The 22,615-nt window shown below is 42.1% G+C and overlaps 1 protein-coding gene across 2 annotated transcripts in view; it reads left to right on the forward strand.

The window, feature by feature from the left end:
• LOC149984314 (collagen alpha-1(XIV) chain-like) overlaps positions 1-22,615 on the forward strand; it is a 239,470-nt gene that overhangs the window by 48,134 nt on the left and 168,721 nt on the right. For both annotated transcript variants that reach the window (XM_090219964.1, XM_090219955.1), the window contains exons 6-7: positions 19,462-19,617; positions 22,253-22,372. In XM_090219964.1, the coding sequence (XP_090076090.1) occupies positions 19,462-19,617; positions 22,253-22,372 (276 nt within the window). The remainder of the gene's footprint in view (positions 1-19,461; positions 19,618-22,252; positions 22,373-22,615) is intronic.

Raw genomic sequence — 22,615 nt, forward strand, 5'->3', positions numbered from 1 at the left:
AGAGTCATAACAGCTACTTAGAGAGAGAGGAGTCTGATGAGGCTACAGAGAGAGAGAGAGGAGTCTGATGAGGCTACAGAGAGAGAGAGGAGTCTGATGAGGCTACAGAGAGAGAGAGAGGAGTCTGATGAGGCTACAGAGAGAGAGAGAGGAGTCTGATGAGGCTACAGCGAGAGAGAGGAGTCTGATGAGGCTACAGAGAGAGAGAGGAGTCTGATGAGGCTACAGAGAGAGACAGGAGTCTGATGAGGCTACAGAGAGAGAGAGAGAGAGAGAGAGGAGTCTGATGAGGCTACAGAGAGAGAGAGAGGAGTCTGATGAGGCTACAGAGAGAGAGAGGAGTCTGGTGAGGCTACATAGAGAGATAGGAGTCTGATGAGGCTACAGAGAGAGAGAGAGGGAGTCTGATGAGTCTACAGAGTCGTTGATGAATCAGAACATTGACGTGGAATCAGAACATTGACATGAAATCAGAACATTGACGTGGAATCAGAACATTGACATGGAATCAGAACATTGACATGGAATCAGAACATTTACATGGAATCAGAACATTGACGTGGAATCAGAACAATGACGTGGAATCAGTGTTTATTTTAAAGCTGATGAAAAATGCATCAGTAACACACCACGTTTCATCATTTAACAGTAGTTCTCATGATAGAAAAGGTTGGAGAACCCTGACTCGGGTTGTGTTTCATCAGGTTGGAGAACCCTGACCTAGACATGTTGTGTTTCATCAGGTTGGAGAACCCTGACCTAGACATGTTATGTTTCATCAGGTTGGAGAACCCTGACCTAGACATGTTGTGTTTCATCAGGTTGGAGAACCCTGACCTAGACATGTTGTGTTTCATCAGGTTGGAGAACCCTGACCTAGACATGTTGTGTTTCATCAGGTTGGAGAACCCTGACCTAGACATGTTGTGTTTCATCAGGTTGGAGAACCCTGACCTAGACATGTTGTGTTTCATCAGGTTGGAGAACCCTGACCTAGACATGTTGTGTTTCATCAGGTTGGAGAACCCTGACCTAGACATGTTGTGTTTCATCAGGTTGGAGAACCCTGACCTAGACATGTTGTGTTTCATCAGGTTGGAGAACCCTGACCTAGACATGTTGTGTTTCACCAGGTTGGAGAACCCTGACCTAGACATGTTGTGTTTCATCAGGTTGGAGAACCCTGACCTAGACATGTTGTGTTTCATCAGGTTGGAGAACCCTGACCTAGACATGTTGTGTTTCATCAGGTTGGAGAACCCTGACCTAGACATGTTGTGTTTCATCAGGTTGGAGAACCCTGACCTAGACATGTTGTGTTTCATCAGGTTGGAGAAGCCTGACCTAGACATGTTGTGTTTCACCAGGTTGGAGAACCCTGACCTAGACATGTTGTGTTTCATCAGGTTGGAGAACCCTGACCTAGACATGTTGTGTTTCATCAGGTTGGAGAACCCTGACCTAGACATGTTGTGTTTCATCAGGTTGGAGAACCCTGACCTAGACATGTTGTGTTTCATCAGGTTGGAGAACCCTGACCTAGACATGTTGTGTTTCATCAGGTTGGAGATCCCTGACCTAGACATGTTGTGTTTCATCAGGTTGGAGAACCCTGACCTAGACATGTTGTGTTTCATCAGGTTGGAGAACCCTGACCTAGACATGTTGTGTTTCACCAGGTTGGAGAACCCTGACCTAGACATGTTGTGTTTCATCAGGTTGGAGAACCCTGACCTAGACATGTTGTGTTTCATCAGGTTGGAGAACCCTGACCTAGACATGTTGTGTTTCATCAGGTTGGAGAACCCTGACCTAGACATGTTGTGTTTCATCAGGTTGGAGAACCCTGACCTAGACATGTTGTGTTTCATCAGGTTGGAGAACCCTGACCTAGACATGTTATGTTTCATCATGTTGGAGAAGCCTGACCTAGACATGTTGTGTTTCACCAGGTTGGAGAACCCTGACCTAGACATGTTGTGTTTCATCAGGTTGGAGAACCCTGACCTAGACATGTTGTGTTTCATCAGGTTGGAGAACCCTGACCTAGACATGTTGTGTTTCATCAGGTTGGAGAACCCTGACCTAGACATGTTGTGTTTCACCAGGTTGGAGAACCCTGACCTAGACATGTTGTGTTTCACCAGGTTGGAGAACCCTGACCTAGACATGTTGTGTTTCATCAGGTTGGAGAACCCTGACCTAGACATGTTGTGTTTCATCAGGTTGGAGAACCCTGACCTAGACATGTTGTGTTTCATCAGGTTGGAGAACCCTGACCTAGACATGTTGTGTTTCATCAGGTTGGAGAACCCTGACCTAGACATGTTGTGTTTCACCAGGTTGGAGAACCCTGACCTAGACATGTTGTGTTTCATCAGGTTGGAGAACCCTGACCTAGACATGTTGTGTTTCATCAGGTTGGAGAACCCTGACCTAGACATGTTGTGTTTCATCAGGTTGGAGAACCCTGACCTAGACATGTTATGTTTCATCATGTTGGAGAAGCCTGACCTAGACATGTTGTGTTTCACCAGGTTGGAGAACCCTGACCTAGACATGTTGTGTTTCATCAGGTTGGAGAACCCTGACCTAGACATGTTGTGTTTCATCAGGTTGGAGAACCCTGACCTAGACATGTTGTGTTTCATCAGGTTGGAGAACCCTGACCTAGACATGTTGTGTTTCACCAGGTTGGAGAACCCTGACCTAGACATGTTGTGTTTCACCAGGTTGGAGAACCCTGACCTAGACATGTTGTGTTTCATCAGGTTGGAGAACCCTGACCTAGACATGTTGTGTTTCATCAGGTTGGAGAACCCTGACCTAGACATGTTGTGTTTCATCAGGTTGGAGAACCCTGACCTAGACATGTTGTGTTTCATCAGGTTGGAGAACCCTGACCTAGACATGTTGTGTTTCACCAGGTTGGAGAACCCTGACCTAGACATGTTATGTTTCATCATGTTGGAGAAGCCTGACCTAGACATGTTGTGTTTCATCAGGTTGGAGAACCCTGACCTAGACATGTTGTGTTTCATCAGGTTGGAGAACCCTGACCTAGACATGTTGTGTTTCATCAGGTTGGAGAACCCTGACCTAGACATGTTGTGTTTCATCAGGTTGGAGAACCCTGACCTAGACATGTTGTGTTTCATCAGGTTGGAGAACCCTGACCTAGACATGTTGTGTTTCATCAGGTTGGAGAACCCTGACCTAGACATGTTGTGTTTCATCAGGTTGGAGAACCCTGACCTAGACATGTTGTGTTTCACCAGGTTGGAGAACCCTGACCTAGACATGTTGTGTTTCATCAGGTTGGAGAACCCTGACCTAGACATGTTGTGTTTCATCAGGTTGGAGAACCCTGACCTAGACATGTTGTGTTTCATCAGGTTGGAGAAGCCTGACCTAGACATGTTGTGTTTCATCAGGTTGGAGAACCCTGACCTAGACATGTTGTGTTTCATCAGGTTGGAGAACCCTGACCTAGACATGTTGTGTTTCACCAGGTTGGAGAACCCTGACCTAGACATGTTGTGTTTCATCAGGTTGGAGAACCCTGACCTAGACATGTTGTGTTTCATCAGGTTGGAGAACCCTGACCTAGACATGTTGTGTTTCATCAGGTTGGAGAACCCTGACCTAGACATGTTGTGTTTCATCAGGTTGGAGAACCCTGACCTAGACATGTTGTGTTTCATCAGGTTGGAGAACCCTGACCTAGACATGTTGTGTTTCACCAGGTTGGAGAACCCTGACCTAGACATGTTATGTTTCATCATGTTGGAGAAGCCTGACCTAGACATGTTGTGTTTCATCAGGTTGGAGAACCCTGACCTAGACATGTTGTGTTTCATCAGGTTGGAGAACCCTGACCTAGACATGTTGTGTTTCATCAGGTTGGAGAACCCTGACCTAGACATGTTGTGTTTCATCAGGTTGGAGAACCCTGACCTAGACACGTTGTGTTTCACCAGGTTGGAGAACCCTGACCTAGACACGTTGTGTTTCACCAGGTTGGAGAACCCTGACCTAGACATGTTGTGTTTCATCAGGTTGGAGAACCCTGACCTAGACATGTTGTGTTTCATCAGGTTGGAGAACCCTGACCTAGACATGTTGTGTTTCATCAGGTTGGAGAACCCTGACCTAGACATGTTGTGTTTCATCAGGTTGGAGAACCCTGACCTAGACATGTTGTGTTTCATCAGGTTGGAGAACCCTGACCTAGACATGTTGTGTTTCACCAGGTTGGAGAACCCTGACCTAGACATGTTATGTTTCATCATGTTGGAGAAGCCTGACCTAGACATGTTGTGTTTCATCAGGTTGGAGAACCCTGACCTAGACATGTTGTGTTTCATCAGGTTGGAGAACCCTGACCTAGACATGTTGTGTTTCATCAGGTTGGAGAACCCTGACCTAGACATGTTGTGTTTCACCAGGTTGGAGAACCCTGACCTAGACATGTTGTGTTTCACCAGGTTGGAGAACCCTGACCTAGACATGTTGTGTTTCATCAGGTTGGAGAACCCTGACCTAGACATGTTGTGTTTCATCAGGTTGGAGAACCCTGACCTAGACATGTTGTGTTTCATCAGGTTGGAGAACCCTGACCTAGACATGTTGTGTTTCATCAGGTTGGAGAACCCTGACCTAGACATGTTGTGTTTCATCAGGTTGGAGAACCCTGACCTAGACATGTTGTGTTTCACCAGGTTGGAGAACCCTGACCTAGACATGTTATGTTTCATCATGTTGGAGAAGCCTGACCTAGACATGTTGTGTTTCATCAGGTTGGAGAACCCTGACCTAGACATGTTGTGTTTCATCAGGTTGGAGAACCCTGACCTAGACATGTTGTGTTTCATCAGGTTGGAGAACCCTGACCTAGACATGTTGTGTTTCATCAGGTTGGAGAACCCTGACCTAGACATGTTGTGTTTCATCAGGTTGGAGAACCCTGACCTAGACATGTTGTGTTTCATCAGGTTGGAGAACCCTGACCTAGACATGTTGTGTTTCATCAGGTTGGAGAACCCTGACCTAGACATGTTGTGTTTCACCAGGTTGGAGAACCCTGACCTAGACATGTTGTGTTTCATCAGGTTGGAGAACCCTGACCTAGACATGTTGTGTTTCATCAGGTTGGAGAACCCTGACCTAGACATGTTGTGTTTCATCAGGTTGGAGAAGCCTGACCTAGACATGTTGTGTTTCATCAGGTTGGAGAACCCTGACCTAGACATGTTGTGTTTCATCAGGTTGGAGAACCCTGACCTAGACATGTTGTGTTTCATCAGGTTGGAGAACCCTGACCTAGACATGTTGTGTTTCATCAGGTTGGAGAAGCCTGACCTAGACATGTTGTGTTTCATCAGGTTGGAGAACCCTGACCTAGACATGTTGTGTTTCATCAGGTTGGAGAAGCCTGACCTAGACATGTTGTGTTTCATCAGGTTGGAGAACCCTGACCTAGACATGTTGTGTTTCACCAGGTTGGAGAACCCTGACCTAGACATGTTGTGTTTCATCAGGTTGGAGAACCCTGACCTAGACATGTTGTGTTTCATCAGGTTGGAGAACCCTGACCTAGACATGTTGTGTTTCATCAGGTTGGAGAACCCTGACCTAGACATGTTGTGTTTCATCAGGTTGGAGAACCCTGACCTAGACATGTTGTGTTTCATCAGGTTGGAGAACCCTGACCTAGACATGTTGTGTTTCATCAGGTTGGAGAACCCTGACCTAGACATGTTGTGTTTCATCAGGTTGGAGAACCCTGACCTAGACATGTTGTGTTTCATCAGGTTGGAGAACCCTGACCTAGACATGTTGTGTTTCATCAGGTTGGAGAACCCTGACCTAGACATGTTGTGTTTCATCAGGTTGGAGAACCCTGACCTAGACATGTTGTGTTTCATCAGGTTGGAGAACCCTGACCTAGACATGTTGTGTTTCATCAGGTTGGAGAAGCCTGACCTAGACATGTTGTGTTTCATCAGGTTGGAGAACCCTGACCTAGACATGTTATGTTTCATCATGTTGGAGAAGCCTGACCTAGACATGTTGTGTTTCACCAGGTTGGAGAACCCTGACCTAGACATGTTGTGTTTCATCAGGTTGGAGAACCCTGACCTAGACATGTTGTGTTTCATCAGGTTGGAGAACCCTGACCTAGACATGTTGTGTTTCACCAGGTTGGAGAACCCTGACCTAGACATGTTGTGTTTCATCAGGTTGGAGAACCCTGACCTAGACATGTTGTGTTTCATCAGGTTGGAGAAGCCTGACCTAGACATGTTGTGTTTCATCAGGTTGGAGAACCCTGACCTAGACATGTTGTGTTTCATCAGGTTGGAGAACCCTGACCTAGACATGTTGTGTTTCACCAGGTTGGAGAACCCTGACCTAGACATGTTGTGTTTCATCAGGTTGGAGAACCCTGACCTAGACATGTTGTGTTTCATCAGGTTGGAGAACCCTGACCTAGACATGTTGTGTTTCACCAGGTTGGAGAAGCCTGACCTAGACATGTTGTGTTTCATCAGGTTGGAGAACCCTGACCTAGACATGTTGTGTTTCATCAGGTTGGAGAACCCTGACCTAGACATGTTGTGTTTAATCAGGTTGGAGAACCCTGACCTAGACATGTTGTGTTTCATCAGGTTGGAGAACCCTGACCTAGACATGTTGTGTTTCATCAGGTTGGAGAACCCTGACCTAGACATGTTGTGTGTATCTACTGATATGTAGGCTATAAAATTTTACATATATGTAGGTTCTGTTCTTTGAGCTGTTCTGCTCTGTTAATGTTCTGTATCGTGTTTCATGTTTTGTGTTGGACCCCCAGGAAGAGTAGCTGCTGCTATCGTAACAGCTAATTGGGACCCTCATAAAATACCTTCATCTGTCCATGATGAGGAATGGGATGCATCCCAAATAGAACCCTAGTCCCCTGCACACTGCTCTCATTTTGACCAGGGCCCATTAGGGCTGGTCAAAAGGAATGCACTATACAGAGAACAGGGTGCCATTTGGGATGCCTCCCATGGAGGCCGGGTGAAGGTGAGAGTGCAGGCTTGATTTTGGGCAGATTTTTCGAGATGGTTGTTATCTTGCCGTTCTTGTGTACAAGGACTCATTAACACAGAGGTCAATTAGAATCATCGTTTAGATTGAGATTCGCCCCCCCCCCCCCCCCCCCACACGTCCTTCTCCTTCCCCCTCTTCATCTTCTCTCCTTCTGTTAAGCCTCCCTGTCTCAAGTGTTCTAGACCAAACCGTTGAATGAATACAGAGCAGGAACTCTGCTTCAGTTATTACTGATTACAGGAAATGACAGTTAAAAAGGTGGCTCCCTAATTCTCTTCTGATATTTAACACGTTTTCTCCTGCTCGGTTCGGTGTTTTGTTTTCTCCTGCTTTAGCTATCTGGAAGGTTTGTATGATGAATAGAAAGTGTTTTTTTTAAATAAATCTAATGTAAACACACTTCAATAGTGGCAAAATACATCTTCGGTTGAACGGGGTTCAGTGTTTCGACATCTGGGCAATCTGTTTTTTATTAATATTTCTAACATATATCAGGTTCCTGCTACTTCGCTCTGTAAATATTTAAGTAGGACATGCATTGACTGCATTGGCTGAGAACTGAGCTTCCCCCTCCACCAGCAATCCTTTACCGCACCTTACTGTGGGGTGTTAACTATGTTAACTAGCTTTGTATGGGGTTACGCTGGAGACACAGAATGAGGAGATTTAGCTCTGCAAACGATGCATTTGCAGGGTGTGTGTGTGTGTGTGTGTGTGGGGGGGGGGGGGTTCTATTCAGTCCATGTACAGTTGAAGTCGGAAGTTTACATACAGAGTCATTAAAACAAATTTTTCAACCACTCCACAAATTTCTTGTTAACATACTATAGTTTTGGCAAGTCGGTTAGGACATCTACGTTGTGCATGGCACAACAATTGTTTACAGACAGATTATTTCACTTATAATTCACTGTATCACAATTCCAGTGGGTCAGAATTGTACATACACTAAGTTGACTGTGCCTTTAAACAGCTTGGAAAATTCCAGATAATGATGTCATGGCTTTAGAAGATTTTGATAGGCTGATTGACATCATTTGAGTCAATTGGAGGTGTACCTGTGGATGTATTTCAAGGCCTACCTTCAAACTCAGTGCCTCTTTGCTTGACATCATGGGAAAATCAAAAGAAATCAGCCAAGACCTCAGAAAGATTGTAGACCTCCACCAAGTCTGGTTCATCCTTGAGAGCAATTTCCAAATGCCTGAATGTACCACGTTCATCTGTACAAACAATAGTACACAAGTATAAACACCATGGGACCATGCAGCCGTCATACCGCTCAGGAAGGAGACGCGTTCTGTCTCCTAGAGATTAACATAATTTGGTACGAAAATTGCAAATCAATCCCAGAACAACAGCAAAAGCTCTTGTAAAGATGCTGGAGGAAACGGGTACAAAAGTATCTATAAAACGAGGCCTATATCAACATAACCTGAAAGGCCGCTCAGCAAGGAAGAAGCCACTGCTCCAAACCGCCATAAAAAAGCCAGACTACGGTTTGCAACTTCACATGGGGACAAAGATCCTACTTTTTGGAGAAATGTCCTCTGGTCTGGTGAAACAACAATAGAACTGTTTGGTCATAATGACCATCGTTTTGGTTGGAGGAAAAAGGGGGAGGCTTGCAAGCCGAAGAACACCATCCCAACCGTGAAGCACGGGGGTGGCAGCATCATGTTGTGGGGGTGCTTTGCTGTAGGAGGGACTGGTGCACTTCTCAAATTAGATGTCATCATGAGGCAGTACAATTGTGTGGATATATTGAAGCAACTCAAGACATCAGTCAGGAAGTTAAAGGAAGTTAATGACCCCAAGCATACTTCCAAAATGTCTTAAGGACAACAAAGTCAAGGTATTGGAGTGGCCATCACAAAGCCCTGACCTCAATCCTATTGAAAATGTGTGGGCAGAACTGAAAAAGCTTGTGCGAGCAAGGAGGCCAGCTCTGTCAGGAGGAATGGGCCAAAATTCACCCAATTTATTGTGGGAAGCTTGTGGAAGGCTACCCGAAATATTTGACCCAAATTAAACAATTTCAAGGCAATGCTACCGAATACTAATTGAGTGTATGTAAACTTCTGACCCACTGGGAATGTAATGAAAGAAATAAAAGCTGAAATAAATCGTTCTCTCTACTATTATTCTGACATTTCACATTCTTAAAATAAAGTGGTGATCCTAACTGACCTAAAACAGGGGATTTTTACTGGGATTAAATGTCAGGAATTATGAAAAACTGAGTTTAAATGTATTTGGCTATGTAAACCTCCGACTTCAACTGAATATGTCTAAATCTCTTCCTCTGCCTTTCTGCTTACTTGTCTGTGTCTGGTCTGTGTCTGGTCTGTGTCTGGTCTGTGTCTGGTCTGTGTCTGGGTCTGTGTCTGGTCTGTGTCTGTGTCTGTATCTGTGTCTGTGTCTGGTCTGTGTCTGTGTCTGTTTCTTGTCTGTGTCTGGGTCTGGGTCTGGTCTGTGTCTGTGTCTGGGTCTGGTCTGTGTCTGTGTCTGTGTCCTGGTCTGGGTCTGTGTCTGGTCTGTGTCTGGGTCTGGGTCATTCATCTGACTCCCAACCAACTCAACCCCAGACCTCTGGATGGGAGTCATTCATCTGACTCCCAACCAACTCAACCCCAGACCTGTGGATGGGAGTCATTCATCTGACTCCCAACCAACTCAACCCCAGACCTGTGGATGGGAGTCATTCATCTGACTCCCAACCAGCTCAACCCCAGACCTCTGGATGAGAGTCGTTCATCTGACTCCCAACCAACTCAACCCCAGACATCTGGATGGGAGTCATTCATCTGACTCCCAACCAACTCAACCCCAGACCTGTGGATGGGAGTCATTCATCTGACTCCCAACCAACTCAACCCCAGACATCTGGATGAGAGTCATTCATCTGACTCCCAACCAACTCAACCCCAGACATCTGGATGAGAGTCATTCATCTGACTCCCAACCAACTCAACCCCAGACATCTGGATGAGAGTCATTCATCTGACTCCCAACCAACTCAACCCCAGACATCTGGATGGGAGTCATTCATCTGACTCCCAACCAACTCAACCCCAGACCTCTGGATGAGAGTCATTCATCTGACTCCCAGTTACAAATGACAATATAGTCAATCTGATCCACAGGTAAATGGAGGTCACCCATAAATCCTTCTAGTGTGTCTGGGAGAAAACGTTGTTAATAAAATGAAGTGGTAGGGAAAGAAGAAGAAAAACTGCACCCCAAATGGCACCCTATTCTCTTTATAGTGCACTACTTTTGAACAGGGCCCATAGGGATCAGGTCAAAGGTAGTGCTTTATATAGGGAATAGGGTGCCATTTGGGGCGTATCCTCACAGTGGAATGCCCTAAAACACATTAACGGGTAGTAGGGTCCCTCCTCTCTCAGAGAAAACGTGCTATTGATGAATTCTCCGGGGTTTAACAATCATTTAGCATCTACAAATGTACAGTAGGATCTTCATTTGGTCACTCTTTTGTTGCTGAGAATGTTCCTGTATTCTGGTTGTGCTGTAGCAAACTGTCTGAAATGAAGATCCTCCGTCTGTAGTGAAAGAAGAAACGGTGGATTGCATTGCCACGGTAGAGCTATAAGATAGAACAGTTGATGGGTTTTCCAGGAGAGCCGAGACTGAGACCTACTTTCAACTGAGAGGAGTGAGTCGTCAGTCAGGGTCTTTTTGACCCTGGGAAAAGCATGATCAGAGTGAGAGAGAGAGAGAGAGAGAGATAAATGGATAAGGAGGGAGAGGGTAAGAAAGAGAGAGAGAGAGAGAGAGAGAGAGAGACAGACAGACAGACAGACAGACAGACAGACAGACAGACAGACAGACAGAGAGTAATCAGTCTGTTTACTATTAAACTGAGTCTAAAGACTCTAAAGAGCAAGAATCTGGTCGTGGGCGGCTTCAGGCCCCCTCACACTGACGGACTGGGCTCACAGGCATTTGTCACCAAGCGAAAAATTGCAAAGTCTGAAGTGACTAGATTGGTGTCTGTGTCTGTGTGTAATCTCTGCCAGGATCAGGATGTGAGAGGGCTTTGTGTTCCATGTGAGAGCTACCGCCAACACAGATTCATTATCACTTTCACACAGTTCTATATTTTCTGTTTGTCTCAACCACCATACCACAGAATTGAATTGAATTGAATAGTCTTCCACCAAAGAGAGAGAGAGAGAGAGAGAGAGAGAGAGAGAGAGAGAGAGAGAGAGAGAGAGAGAGAGAGAGAGAGAGAGAGAGAGAGAGAGAGAGAGAGAGAGAGAGAGAGAGAGAGAGAGAGAGAGAGAGAGAGAGAGAGAGAGAGAGATAAATGGATAAGGAGGGAGAGGGTAAGAAAGAGAGAGAGAGAGAGAGAGAGAGAGACAGACAGACAGACACACAGACACACAGACACACAGACACACAGACACACAGACACAGAGACACAGAGACACAGAGACACAGAGACACAGAGAGACAGAGATTTTTTAAATTGTTTATTTCACTTTTGTGAGTCAAACCATTAAAGGACAGAAATATGTTATTTTTCCTTGACCGTCTGACATGTCCTGAAAGTCAAGTGTCTGGACTATGTCATATTGTCTGCCTGGGCATTTTGTTTGGATTAAATTGACCGATTAAGGATGCCTTCTCTGCCTAACAAAGACAGCCTTTCTTCAGACACTGCATTGATTGGCAGTGGGGACCTGTTGCTGAGCTGATGTCACTGACATAGTATCTCACACACACACACACACACACACACACACACACACACACACACACACACACACACACACACACACACATACGCAAGCACAGACGCACGCACACACACACACACACACACACGCAAGCACAGACACACACACAAATACACACACGTAAACACACAGATACATACACACAAACACAGTATATGTGGTATTTATTTATTCAGCCAGGTCAGGAAAACATCTGTGGTTCTGGTATGAAGGAGAAAGCTGCTGTTATAAAATGATCTAAAGAGGATAGATCTCTCTCTCTCTCACTCTCTCAGCCTCACTGTCTCTCTCTCACTCTCTCTCTGTATCTCTCTCTCTGTCTCTCTCTCTCTCGCTCTATCTCTCTCTCTCTCTCTCTCTCTCACTCTCTCTCTGTCTCTCTCTGTCCCTCTCTCGCTCTCTCTCTGTCTCTCTCTCTCTGTCTCTCTCTCTCTGTCTCTCTCTGTCTCTCTCCAGTCTTTCTTTTAGGTAAAAAAAATATATTTGTCTGGACCTGTTTGTGGTGGTGTGGATAGTTGTGTTATTGTCTTATTGTGGGGGTGTGGAGAGTTGTGTTATTGTCTTGTTGTGGGGGTGTAGATAGTTGTGTTATTGTCTTATTGTGGGGGTGTGGAGAGTTGTGTTATTGTCTTATTGTGGTGGTGTGGAGAGTTGTGTTATTGTCTTATTGAGTTGTGTTATTGTCTTATTGTGGTGGTGTGGAGAGTTGTGTTATTGTCTTATTGAGTTGTGTTATTGTCTTATTGTGGGGGTGTGGAGAGTTGTGTTATTGTCTTATTGTGGAGGTGTGGAGAGTTGTGTTATTGTCTTATTGTGGAGGTGTGGAGAGTTGTCTTATTGTGGAGGTGTGGAGAGTTGTGTTATTGTCTTATTGTGGAGGTGTGGAGAGTTGTGTTATTGTCTTATTGAGTTGTGTTATGACGTAGCTCAGTGAAACTATGATATGGACACCTGCGGGTCAATCCCTCACAACTCTACATATGAATATTCCAGCGTTGACACGAGAAGCCACACGCCTGTAGCATGATCTCAGATTCCACTCCAATGTGGCAGCAAAAATATTACATCAGTTGTCTTTGTATTAGTATTTAGTTTTTATGGTGGAGCTTATGTGCCTCAGCCCCACCACTCTAATGACTAGGCTCCATTTGGTTTTGGTTAAACTTGACATCAAATAACCTTTGTATGAATGTTGTGTAATGGGTTGATAATTACTTTACAGGCTGTTATTATTAATGTAGAACGGGACCTAACGGGGGGGCCTGTAGTTAGTCAGCTCTCCTCTTGCCGTTAGGTCAGCCACAGAGCCACAGGCTAAACCTTCACCTTGCGTCTCTCAGCAGCAGTCTTGGCCCGATCAGATGGAATGTGTCCCATTGAGGACTCCTGTCGGTCCAGCCCAGCCTGGCCCAGCCTGCTGTGTTTGATGTGTAGTCTGTCTGTCTGTCTGTCTGTCTGTCTGTCTGTCTGTCTGTCGGTCCAGCCCAGCCTGGCCCAGTCTGCTGTGTTTGATGTGTAGTCTGTCTGTCTGTCTGTCTGTCTCTCTGACTGTCGGTCGGTCCAGCCCGGCCCAGTCTGCTGGGTTTGATGTGTAGGCTGTCTGACTGTCCGTCCAGCCTGGCCCAGTCTGCTGGGTTTGATGTGTAGGCTGTCTGACTGTCGGTCCAGTCCAGCCCGGCCCAGTCTGCTGGGTTTGATGTGTAGTCTGTCTGTCTGTCGGTCCAGCCCGGCCCAGTCTGCTGGGTTTGATGTGTAGTCTGTCTGTCTGTCGGTCCAGCCCGGCCCGGCCCAGTCTGCTGGGTTTGATGTGTAGGCTGTCTGTCTGTCCAGTCCAGTCCAGCCCGGCCCAGTCTGCTGGGTTTGATATGTAGGCTGTCTGTCTGTCCAGTCCAGTCCAGCCCGGCCCAGTCTGCTGGGTTTGATATGTAGGCTGTCTGACTGTCCGTCCAGCCTGGCCCAGTCTGCTGGGTTTGATGTGTAGGCTGTCTGACTGTCGGTCCAGCCCGGCCTAGTCTGCTGGGTTTGATGTGTAGGCTGTCTGACTGTCGGTCCAGCCCAGCCCAGCCCAGTCTGCTGGGTTTGATGTGTAGGCTGTCTGACTGTCGGTCCAGCCCAGCCCAGTCTGCTGGGTTTGATGTGTAGGCTGTCTGACTGTCGGTCCAGCCCAGCCCGGCCCAGTCTGCTGGGTTTGATGTGTAGGCTGTCTGACTGTCGGTCCAGCCCAGCCCGGCCCAGTCTGCTGCGTTTGATGTGTAGGCTGTCTGACTGTCGGTCCAGCCCAGCCCAGTCTGCTGGGTTTGATGTGTTGTCTGGGACCGTGCTGCTGGGAGCAGTGATAAACTGAAGCCATCAGCTGCTTTGCTCTTTCATGTGCAGCTCAAACAGGGTCCACACACTGAGGCTTTCAACTGAGAGCCAGCCGGCCATCCAGGGCAGAAAACCAAGGGTAAACTTCTGACTTAACTTAAGTGGCTTTTCTTCAGGATCCCTGAAATTAGGACATGTAGGAGTCTCCCATACCTCAGCTTTGACATTGGGATTCTGCTGTGTCATGGTGATGGGGACTCATGACAACCACGGTTGTAGTTTAGTTTGTACCCTGCGGGTCTTTACTCAGTACTCAATGTCCTCTAGAGTGTTTCACTTTAACCGGGGGGGTTCTTTTGATGTGGTGACTGTAGGAAGAGGCGGGATGAATGGAGGGAGGGAGGGAGGGAGGCAGGCAGGCAGGCAGAGACGACAGACAACTCTCAACACAGTGGGTGGTGGTGTTTGTTCTGCTGAAGTAAATAAAAGAAGAAGCTCCCATAACAACCCTCTCCTCTCCTCTCCTCTCCTCTCCTCTCCTCTCCTCTCCTCTCCTCTCCTCCCCTCTCCTCTCCTCTCCTCTCCTTTGAATTGATTATTCAGAGAATCGAAGGCAAATTGAAACAAACCTGGGCCAGCAAGGTAATCCTCAGGGGACGAACATCAATAAATTAATCTTTAGATAATTCATTACTATTACAAATGACAAAAGTCCATTATTTGAATGTAGTTGGTTTATAAAAGTTGATTGTTTGATGTCTGGAAGGTGTTTGAACTTCACAGAACATTCATCACTTCTATCACTTCACTGGTAATACAGCCCCGCTGTCTGCACTTCCCCAATACAACACATTTCAATACAATTACATTACCATACATTACCATACACCACATTACAATACAATGCATTACAATATATTACCATACAATACAATACATTACAATACATTTCAATACAATTACATTACCATACATTAACATACACCACATTACAATACAATACAATTACATTACCAAACATTACATTACATTGCCATACAATACAATACAATACAATGCATTACCATACAATACAATTACATTACCATACATTACATTACCATACATTACATTACCATAAAATACAATACCATGCAATACACTACATTATAATACATTATAATACATTACAATACAATACAATACATTACAATACAATGCAATACAATACATTACAATACATGACAATGCATGACAATACACTACATTACGATACAATACATTGCCATACAATACAATACATTACCATACAATACAATACATTACAATATACATGACAAAACACTACATTACGATACAATACATTACCATACAATAAAATGCAATGCAATACATTACACAATGCAATACATTACAATTACAATACATTGCCATACACCACATTGCAAGACAATACATTACAACACATCACAATACATTACCATACGATGCAATACATTACCATACAATACACTACAATACAATACATTGCATTACAATACAATACATTACAATACAATACATTATCTTACAATACATTACCATACAATACAATACATTGCACTACATTACAATACATTACAATGCAATACAATACATCACAATACAATACATTACACTACAATACAATACAATACATTACACTACAATACATTACATTACAATACATTACCATACAATACAATACATTGCACTACATTACAATACATCACAATACAATACATTACACTACAATACAATACAATACATTACACTACAATACATTACATTACAATACATTACCATACAATACAATACATCACAATACAATACATTACACTACAATACAATACAATACAATACACTACATTACAATACAATACAATACAATACACTACAATACATTACATTACAATACATTACCATACACTACAATACATCACAATACAATACATTACACTACAATACAATACAATACAATACATTACACTACAATACATTACATTACAATACATTATCTTACAATACAATACATTACACTACAATACAATACATTACAATACATTACACTACAATACAATACATTACACTACAATACAATACAATACATTACACTACAATACAATACAATACATTACACTACAATACATTACATTACAATACACTACAATACATTACACTACAATACAATACATTACACTACAATACAATACAATACATTACACTACAATACAATACAATACATTACACTACAATACAATACAATACATTACACTACAATACATTACATTACAATACAATACATTACACTACAATACAATACAATACATTACACTACAATACAATACAATACATTACACTACAATACAATACAATACATTACACTACAATACATTACATTACAATACAATACATTACACTACAATACATTACATTACAATACATTATCTTACAATACAATACATTAAAATACAATACATAATCTTACAATACAATACATTAAAATACAATACATTATCTTACAATACAATACATTAAAATACAATACATTATCTTACACTACAATACATTACAATACAATACATTATCTTACAATACAATACATTACAATACATTACACTACAATACAATACATTACACTACAATACAATACAATACATTACACTACAATACAATACAATACATTACACTACAATACAATACATTACACTACAATACATTACATTACAATACAATACATTACACTACAATACATTACATTACAATACATTATCTTACAATACAATACATTAAAATACAATACATTATCTTACAATACAATACATTACAATACATTACACTACAATACAATACATTACACTACAATACAATACAATACATTACACTACAATACAATACAATACATTACACTACAATACAATACAATACATTACACTACAATACAATACAATACATTACACTACAATACAATACAATACATTACACTACAATACAATACAATACATTACACTACAATACAATACAATACATTACACTACAATACAATACAATACATTACACTACAATACATTACATTACAATACAATACATTAAAATACAATACATTACATTACAATACATTACATTACAATACAATACATTAAAATACAATACATTATCTTACAATACAATACATTAAAATACAATACATTACATTACAATACATTACATTACACTACAATACAATACAATACATTACACTACAATACATTACATTACAATACACTACAATACATTACACTACAATACAATACATTACACTACAATACAATACATTACACTACAATACAATACAATACATTACACTACAATACAATACAATACATTACACTACAATACATTACATTACAATACAATACAATACATTACACTACAATACAATACAATACATTACACTACAATACAATACAATACATTACACTACAATACAATACAATACATTACACTACAATACATTACATTACAATACATTACACTACAATACATTACATTACAATACATTATCTTACAATACAATACATTAAAATACAATACATTATCTTACAATACAATACATTAAAATACAATACATTATCTTACAATACAATACATTAAAATACAATACATTATCTTACAATACAATACATTACAATACAATACATTATCTTACAATACAATACATTACAATACATTACACTACAATACAATACATTACACTACAATACAATACAATACATTACACTACAATACAATACAATACATTACACTACAATACAATACAATACATTACACTACAATACATTACATTACAATACAATACATTACACTACAATACATTACATTACAATACATTATCTTACAATACAATACATTAAAATGCAATACATTATCTTACAATACAATACATTACAATACATTACACTACAATACAATACATTACACTACAATACAATACAATACATTACACTACAATACAATACAATACATTACACTACAATACAATACAATACATTACACTACAATACAATACAATACATTACACTACAATACAATACAATACATTACACTACAATACAATACAATACATTACACTACAATACATTACATTACAATACAATACATTAAAATACAATACATTATCTTACAATACAATACATTACAATACATTACACTACAATACAATACATTACACTACAATACAATACAATACATTACACTACAATACAATACAATACATTACACTACAATACAATACAATACATTACACTACAACACAATACAATACATTACACTACAATACAATACAATACATTACACTACAATGCAATACAATACATTACACTACAATACAATACAATACATTACACTACAATACAATACAATACATTACACTACAATACAATACAATACATTACACTACAATACATTACATTACACTACAATACATTACATTACAATACAATACATTAAAATACAATACATTATCTTACAATACAATACATTAAAATACAATACATTATCTTACAATACATTACTGACTGCTGTGGAGTCCTTCCATTAACCCAGTGTGTTGGAGTGTGTGTGTGTATGCATGTGTGTGTGTGTGTGTTTAACAACTAAAACTCCTATTCTCTCCCAGAGCTGGCTTCTAGAGAGGTCATTTTCCCAGGCACTCTAAGCTGAAGTCTGCCTGGTCTGGACAGCATCCCAACGTGGTAGAGTCTCTTCTCCCATGTTTTTCTGGTTCTTCCTTCTCAAAGACAAAGTGATGTTAAGAAAACACCACTGTATCTGGGATGGTACAGCGACAGGCATTAGTGTTTACAAACAGACTGCTTACTGTCTCTGTCCTTCACATGATGCGTCTGCTGTGTGATGTCGTTTCTCTCTGTTCTATAGTTCTGAATGTTCGATAAAAACGTACCTTGAAAATGACCGTCTGCAAAGGTTCCTTTCCTTTCCTGTATTTTGAAGAGCATTTTGCATTTATGTGGTTGTCTTGGACCAAATCTGCACACCAAAAGTCTCACGATATTCACGTTGTCCTTCATGGACTGTGACTCTACTTATCTACATTCTTTGGCATGGTTGGTTGTTTTCTGATGTTATTTTCTCCCGCTGTCTGGTTGTCCTGCAGTGGAGCTGTTTGTCTGTACGACTCAGGCCACAGCTGACGTAGTGACCCGTGTTCTCCCGTCTCACCCTCTTTTGTCTGTACGACTCAGGCCACAGCTGACGTAGTGACCCGTGTTCTCCCGTCTCACCCTCTTTCCAGCGGATCCTTTTGTCTGTACGACTCAGGCCATAGCTGACATAGTGATCCTGGTGGATGGATCCTGGAGCATCGGGAGGCTCAACTTCCGCTTGGTCCGCATGTTCCTGGAGAACCTGGTCAGCGCTTTCAGCGTCGGGATCGACCAGACCAGGATAGGTAAGCATTAGCGTCACTGTCTGTTATTGACCAGGATAGGTAAGCATTAGCATCACTGTCTGTTATTGACCAGGATAGGTAAGCATTAGCATCACTGTCTGTTATTGACCGGGATAGGTAAGCATTAGCATCCCTGTCTGTTACTGACCAGGATAGGTAAGCATTAGCATCCCTGTCTGTTACTGACCAGGATAGGTAAGCATTAGCATCCCTGTCTGTTATTGACCAGGATAGGTAAGCATTAGCATCCCTGTCTGTTACTGACCAGGATAGGTAAGCATTAGCATCACTGTCTGTTATTGACCAGGATAGGTAAGCATTAGCATCACTGTCTGTTACTGACCAGGATAGGTAAGCATTAGCATCACTGTCTGTTACTGACCAGGATAGGTAAGCATTAGCATCACTATCTGTTATTGACCAGGATAGGTAAGCATTAGCATCACTGTCTGTTACTGACCAGGATAGGTAAGCATTAGCATCACTATCTGTTATTGACTAGGATAGGTAAGCATTAGCATCCCTGTCTGTTATTGACCGGGATAGGTAAGCATTAGCATCACTGCCTGTTATTGACCAGGATAGGTAAGCATTAGCATCACTGTCTGTTATTGACCAGGATAGGTAAGCATTAGCATCACTGTCTGTTACTGACCAGGATAGGTAAGCATTAGCATCACTATCTGTTATTGACTAGGATAGGTAAGCATTAGCATCCCTGTCTGTTATTGACCGGGATAGGTAAGCATTAGCATCACTGCCTGTTATTGACCAGGATAGGTAAGCATTAGCATCACTATCTGTTATTGACCAGGATAGGTAAGCATTAGCATCACTGTCTGTTATTGACCAGGATAGGTAAGCATTAGCATCACTATCTGTTATTGACCAGGATAGGTAAGCATTAGCATCACTGTCTGTTATTGACCAGGATAGGTAAGCATTAGCATCACTGTCTGTTATTGACCAGGATAGGTAAGCATTAGCATCACTGTCTGTTATTGACCAGGATAGGTAAGCATTAGCATCACTGTCTGTTATTGACCAGGATAGGTAAGCATTAGCATCACTATCTGTTATTGACTAGGATAGGTAAGCATTAGCATCCCTGTCCGTTATTGACCAGGATAGGTAAGCATTAGCATCACTGCCTGTTATTGACCAGGATAGGTAAGCATTAGCATCACTATCTGTTATTGACCAGGATAGGTAAGCATTAGCATCACTGTCTGTTATTGACCAGGATAGGTAAGCATTAGCATCACTGCCTGTTATTGACCAGGATAGGTAAGCATTAGCATCACTATCTGTTATTGACCAGGATAGGTAAGCATTAGCATCACTGTCTGTTATTGACCAGGATAGGTAAGCATTGGCATCCCTGTCTGTTACTGACCAGGATAGGTAAGCATTAGCATCACTGTCTGTTATTGACCAGGATAGGTAAGCATTAGCATCACTGTGTTACTGACCAGGATAGGTAAGCATTAGCATCACTGTCTGTTATTGACCAGGATAGGTAAGCATTAGCATCACTGCCTGTTATTGACCGGGATAGGTAAGCATTAGCATCACTGTCTGTTACTGACCAGGATAGGTAAGCATTAGCATCACTGTCTGTTATTGACCAGGATAGGTAAGCATTAGCATCACTGCCTGTTATTGACCAGGATAGGTAAGCATTAGCATCCCTGTCTGTTACTGACCAGGATAGGTAAGCATTAGCATCACTGTCTGTTATTAGTCTTACTGTACTGTCACAGGGTTCAATAGCCTTACTGTGCTTTACTGTCACAGGGTTCAATAGCCTTACTGTACTGTACTGTCACAGGTTTCAATAGCCTTACTGTACTGTACTGTCACATGGTTCAATAGCCTTACTGTACTGTCACAGGGTTCAATAGCCTTACTGAACTGTCACAGGGTTCAATAGCCTTACTGTACTGTCACAGGGTTCAATAGCCTTGCTGTCCTGTCACAGGGTTCAATAGCCTTGCTGTCCTGTCACAGGGTTCAATAGCCTTACTGTACTGTCACAGGGTTCAATAGCCTTACTGTACTGTACTGTCACAGGGTTCAATAGCCTTGCTGTCCTGTCACAGGGTTCAATAGCCTTACTGTACTGTCACAGGGTTCAATAGCCTTACTGTACTGTACTGTCACAGGGTTCAATAGCCTTACTGTACTGTCACAGGGTTCAATAGCCTTACTGTACTGTACTGTCACAGGGTTCAATAGCCTTACTGTACTGCACTGTCACAGGGTTCAATAGCCCTACTGTACTTTCACAAGGTTAATTAGCCCTACTGTACTTTCACAGGGTTCATTAGCCCTACTGTACTTTCACAGGGTTCAATAGCCTTACTGTACTGTCACAGGGTTTAATAGCCTTACTCTACTGTCACAGACTTCAATAGCCTTACTGTACTGTCACAGACTTCAATAGCCTTACTGTACTTTCACAGACTTCAATAGCCTTACTGTACTTTCACAGACTTCAATAGCCTTACTGTACTTTCACAGGGTTCAATAGCCTTACTGTACTTTCACAGGGTTCAATAGCCTGGTCAACTTATGTACTCCTTGTCCTATAAATGAAATCTATATTATTGTATTGTGCTGTATTCCCTCCCAGGTCTGGCCCAGTACAGTGGGGACCCCAGGATAGAGTGGCATCTGAATGCCTTCACCACTAAAGATGCAGTCCTGGATGCTGTGAAGAACCTGCCCTATAAGGGAGGCAACACACTGACAGGTACAATTCACCAGCAGCTCCCTCTGACTTCATCCCTAATGACAGCTAAGGAAAGGTCACAGTAGATTTAGCCCAGAGGGGGACGTTTAGCCATGCTTAATACACAGACGTATTGAAATCTGTTTATAGATTTTTGCATGAATGTAAAGCATTTTGTTAAGGGAGTTAGTTTTATTTTATACCTTTATTAAACTAGGCAAGTCAGTTAAGAACAAATTCTTATTTTCAATGACGGCCTAGGAA

The sequence above is a fragment of the Oncorhynchus mykiss genome, chromosome 3 (assembly GCF_057628025.1).
Source record: "Oncorhynchus mykiss isolate SJ-2025 chromosome 3, ASM5762802v1, whole genome shotgun sequence".
Lineage (NCBI taxonomy): Eukaryota > Metazoa > Chordata > Actinopteri > Salmoniformes > Salmonidae > Oncorhynchus > Oncorhynchus mykiss.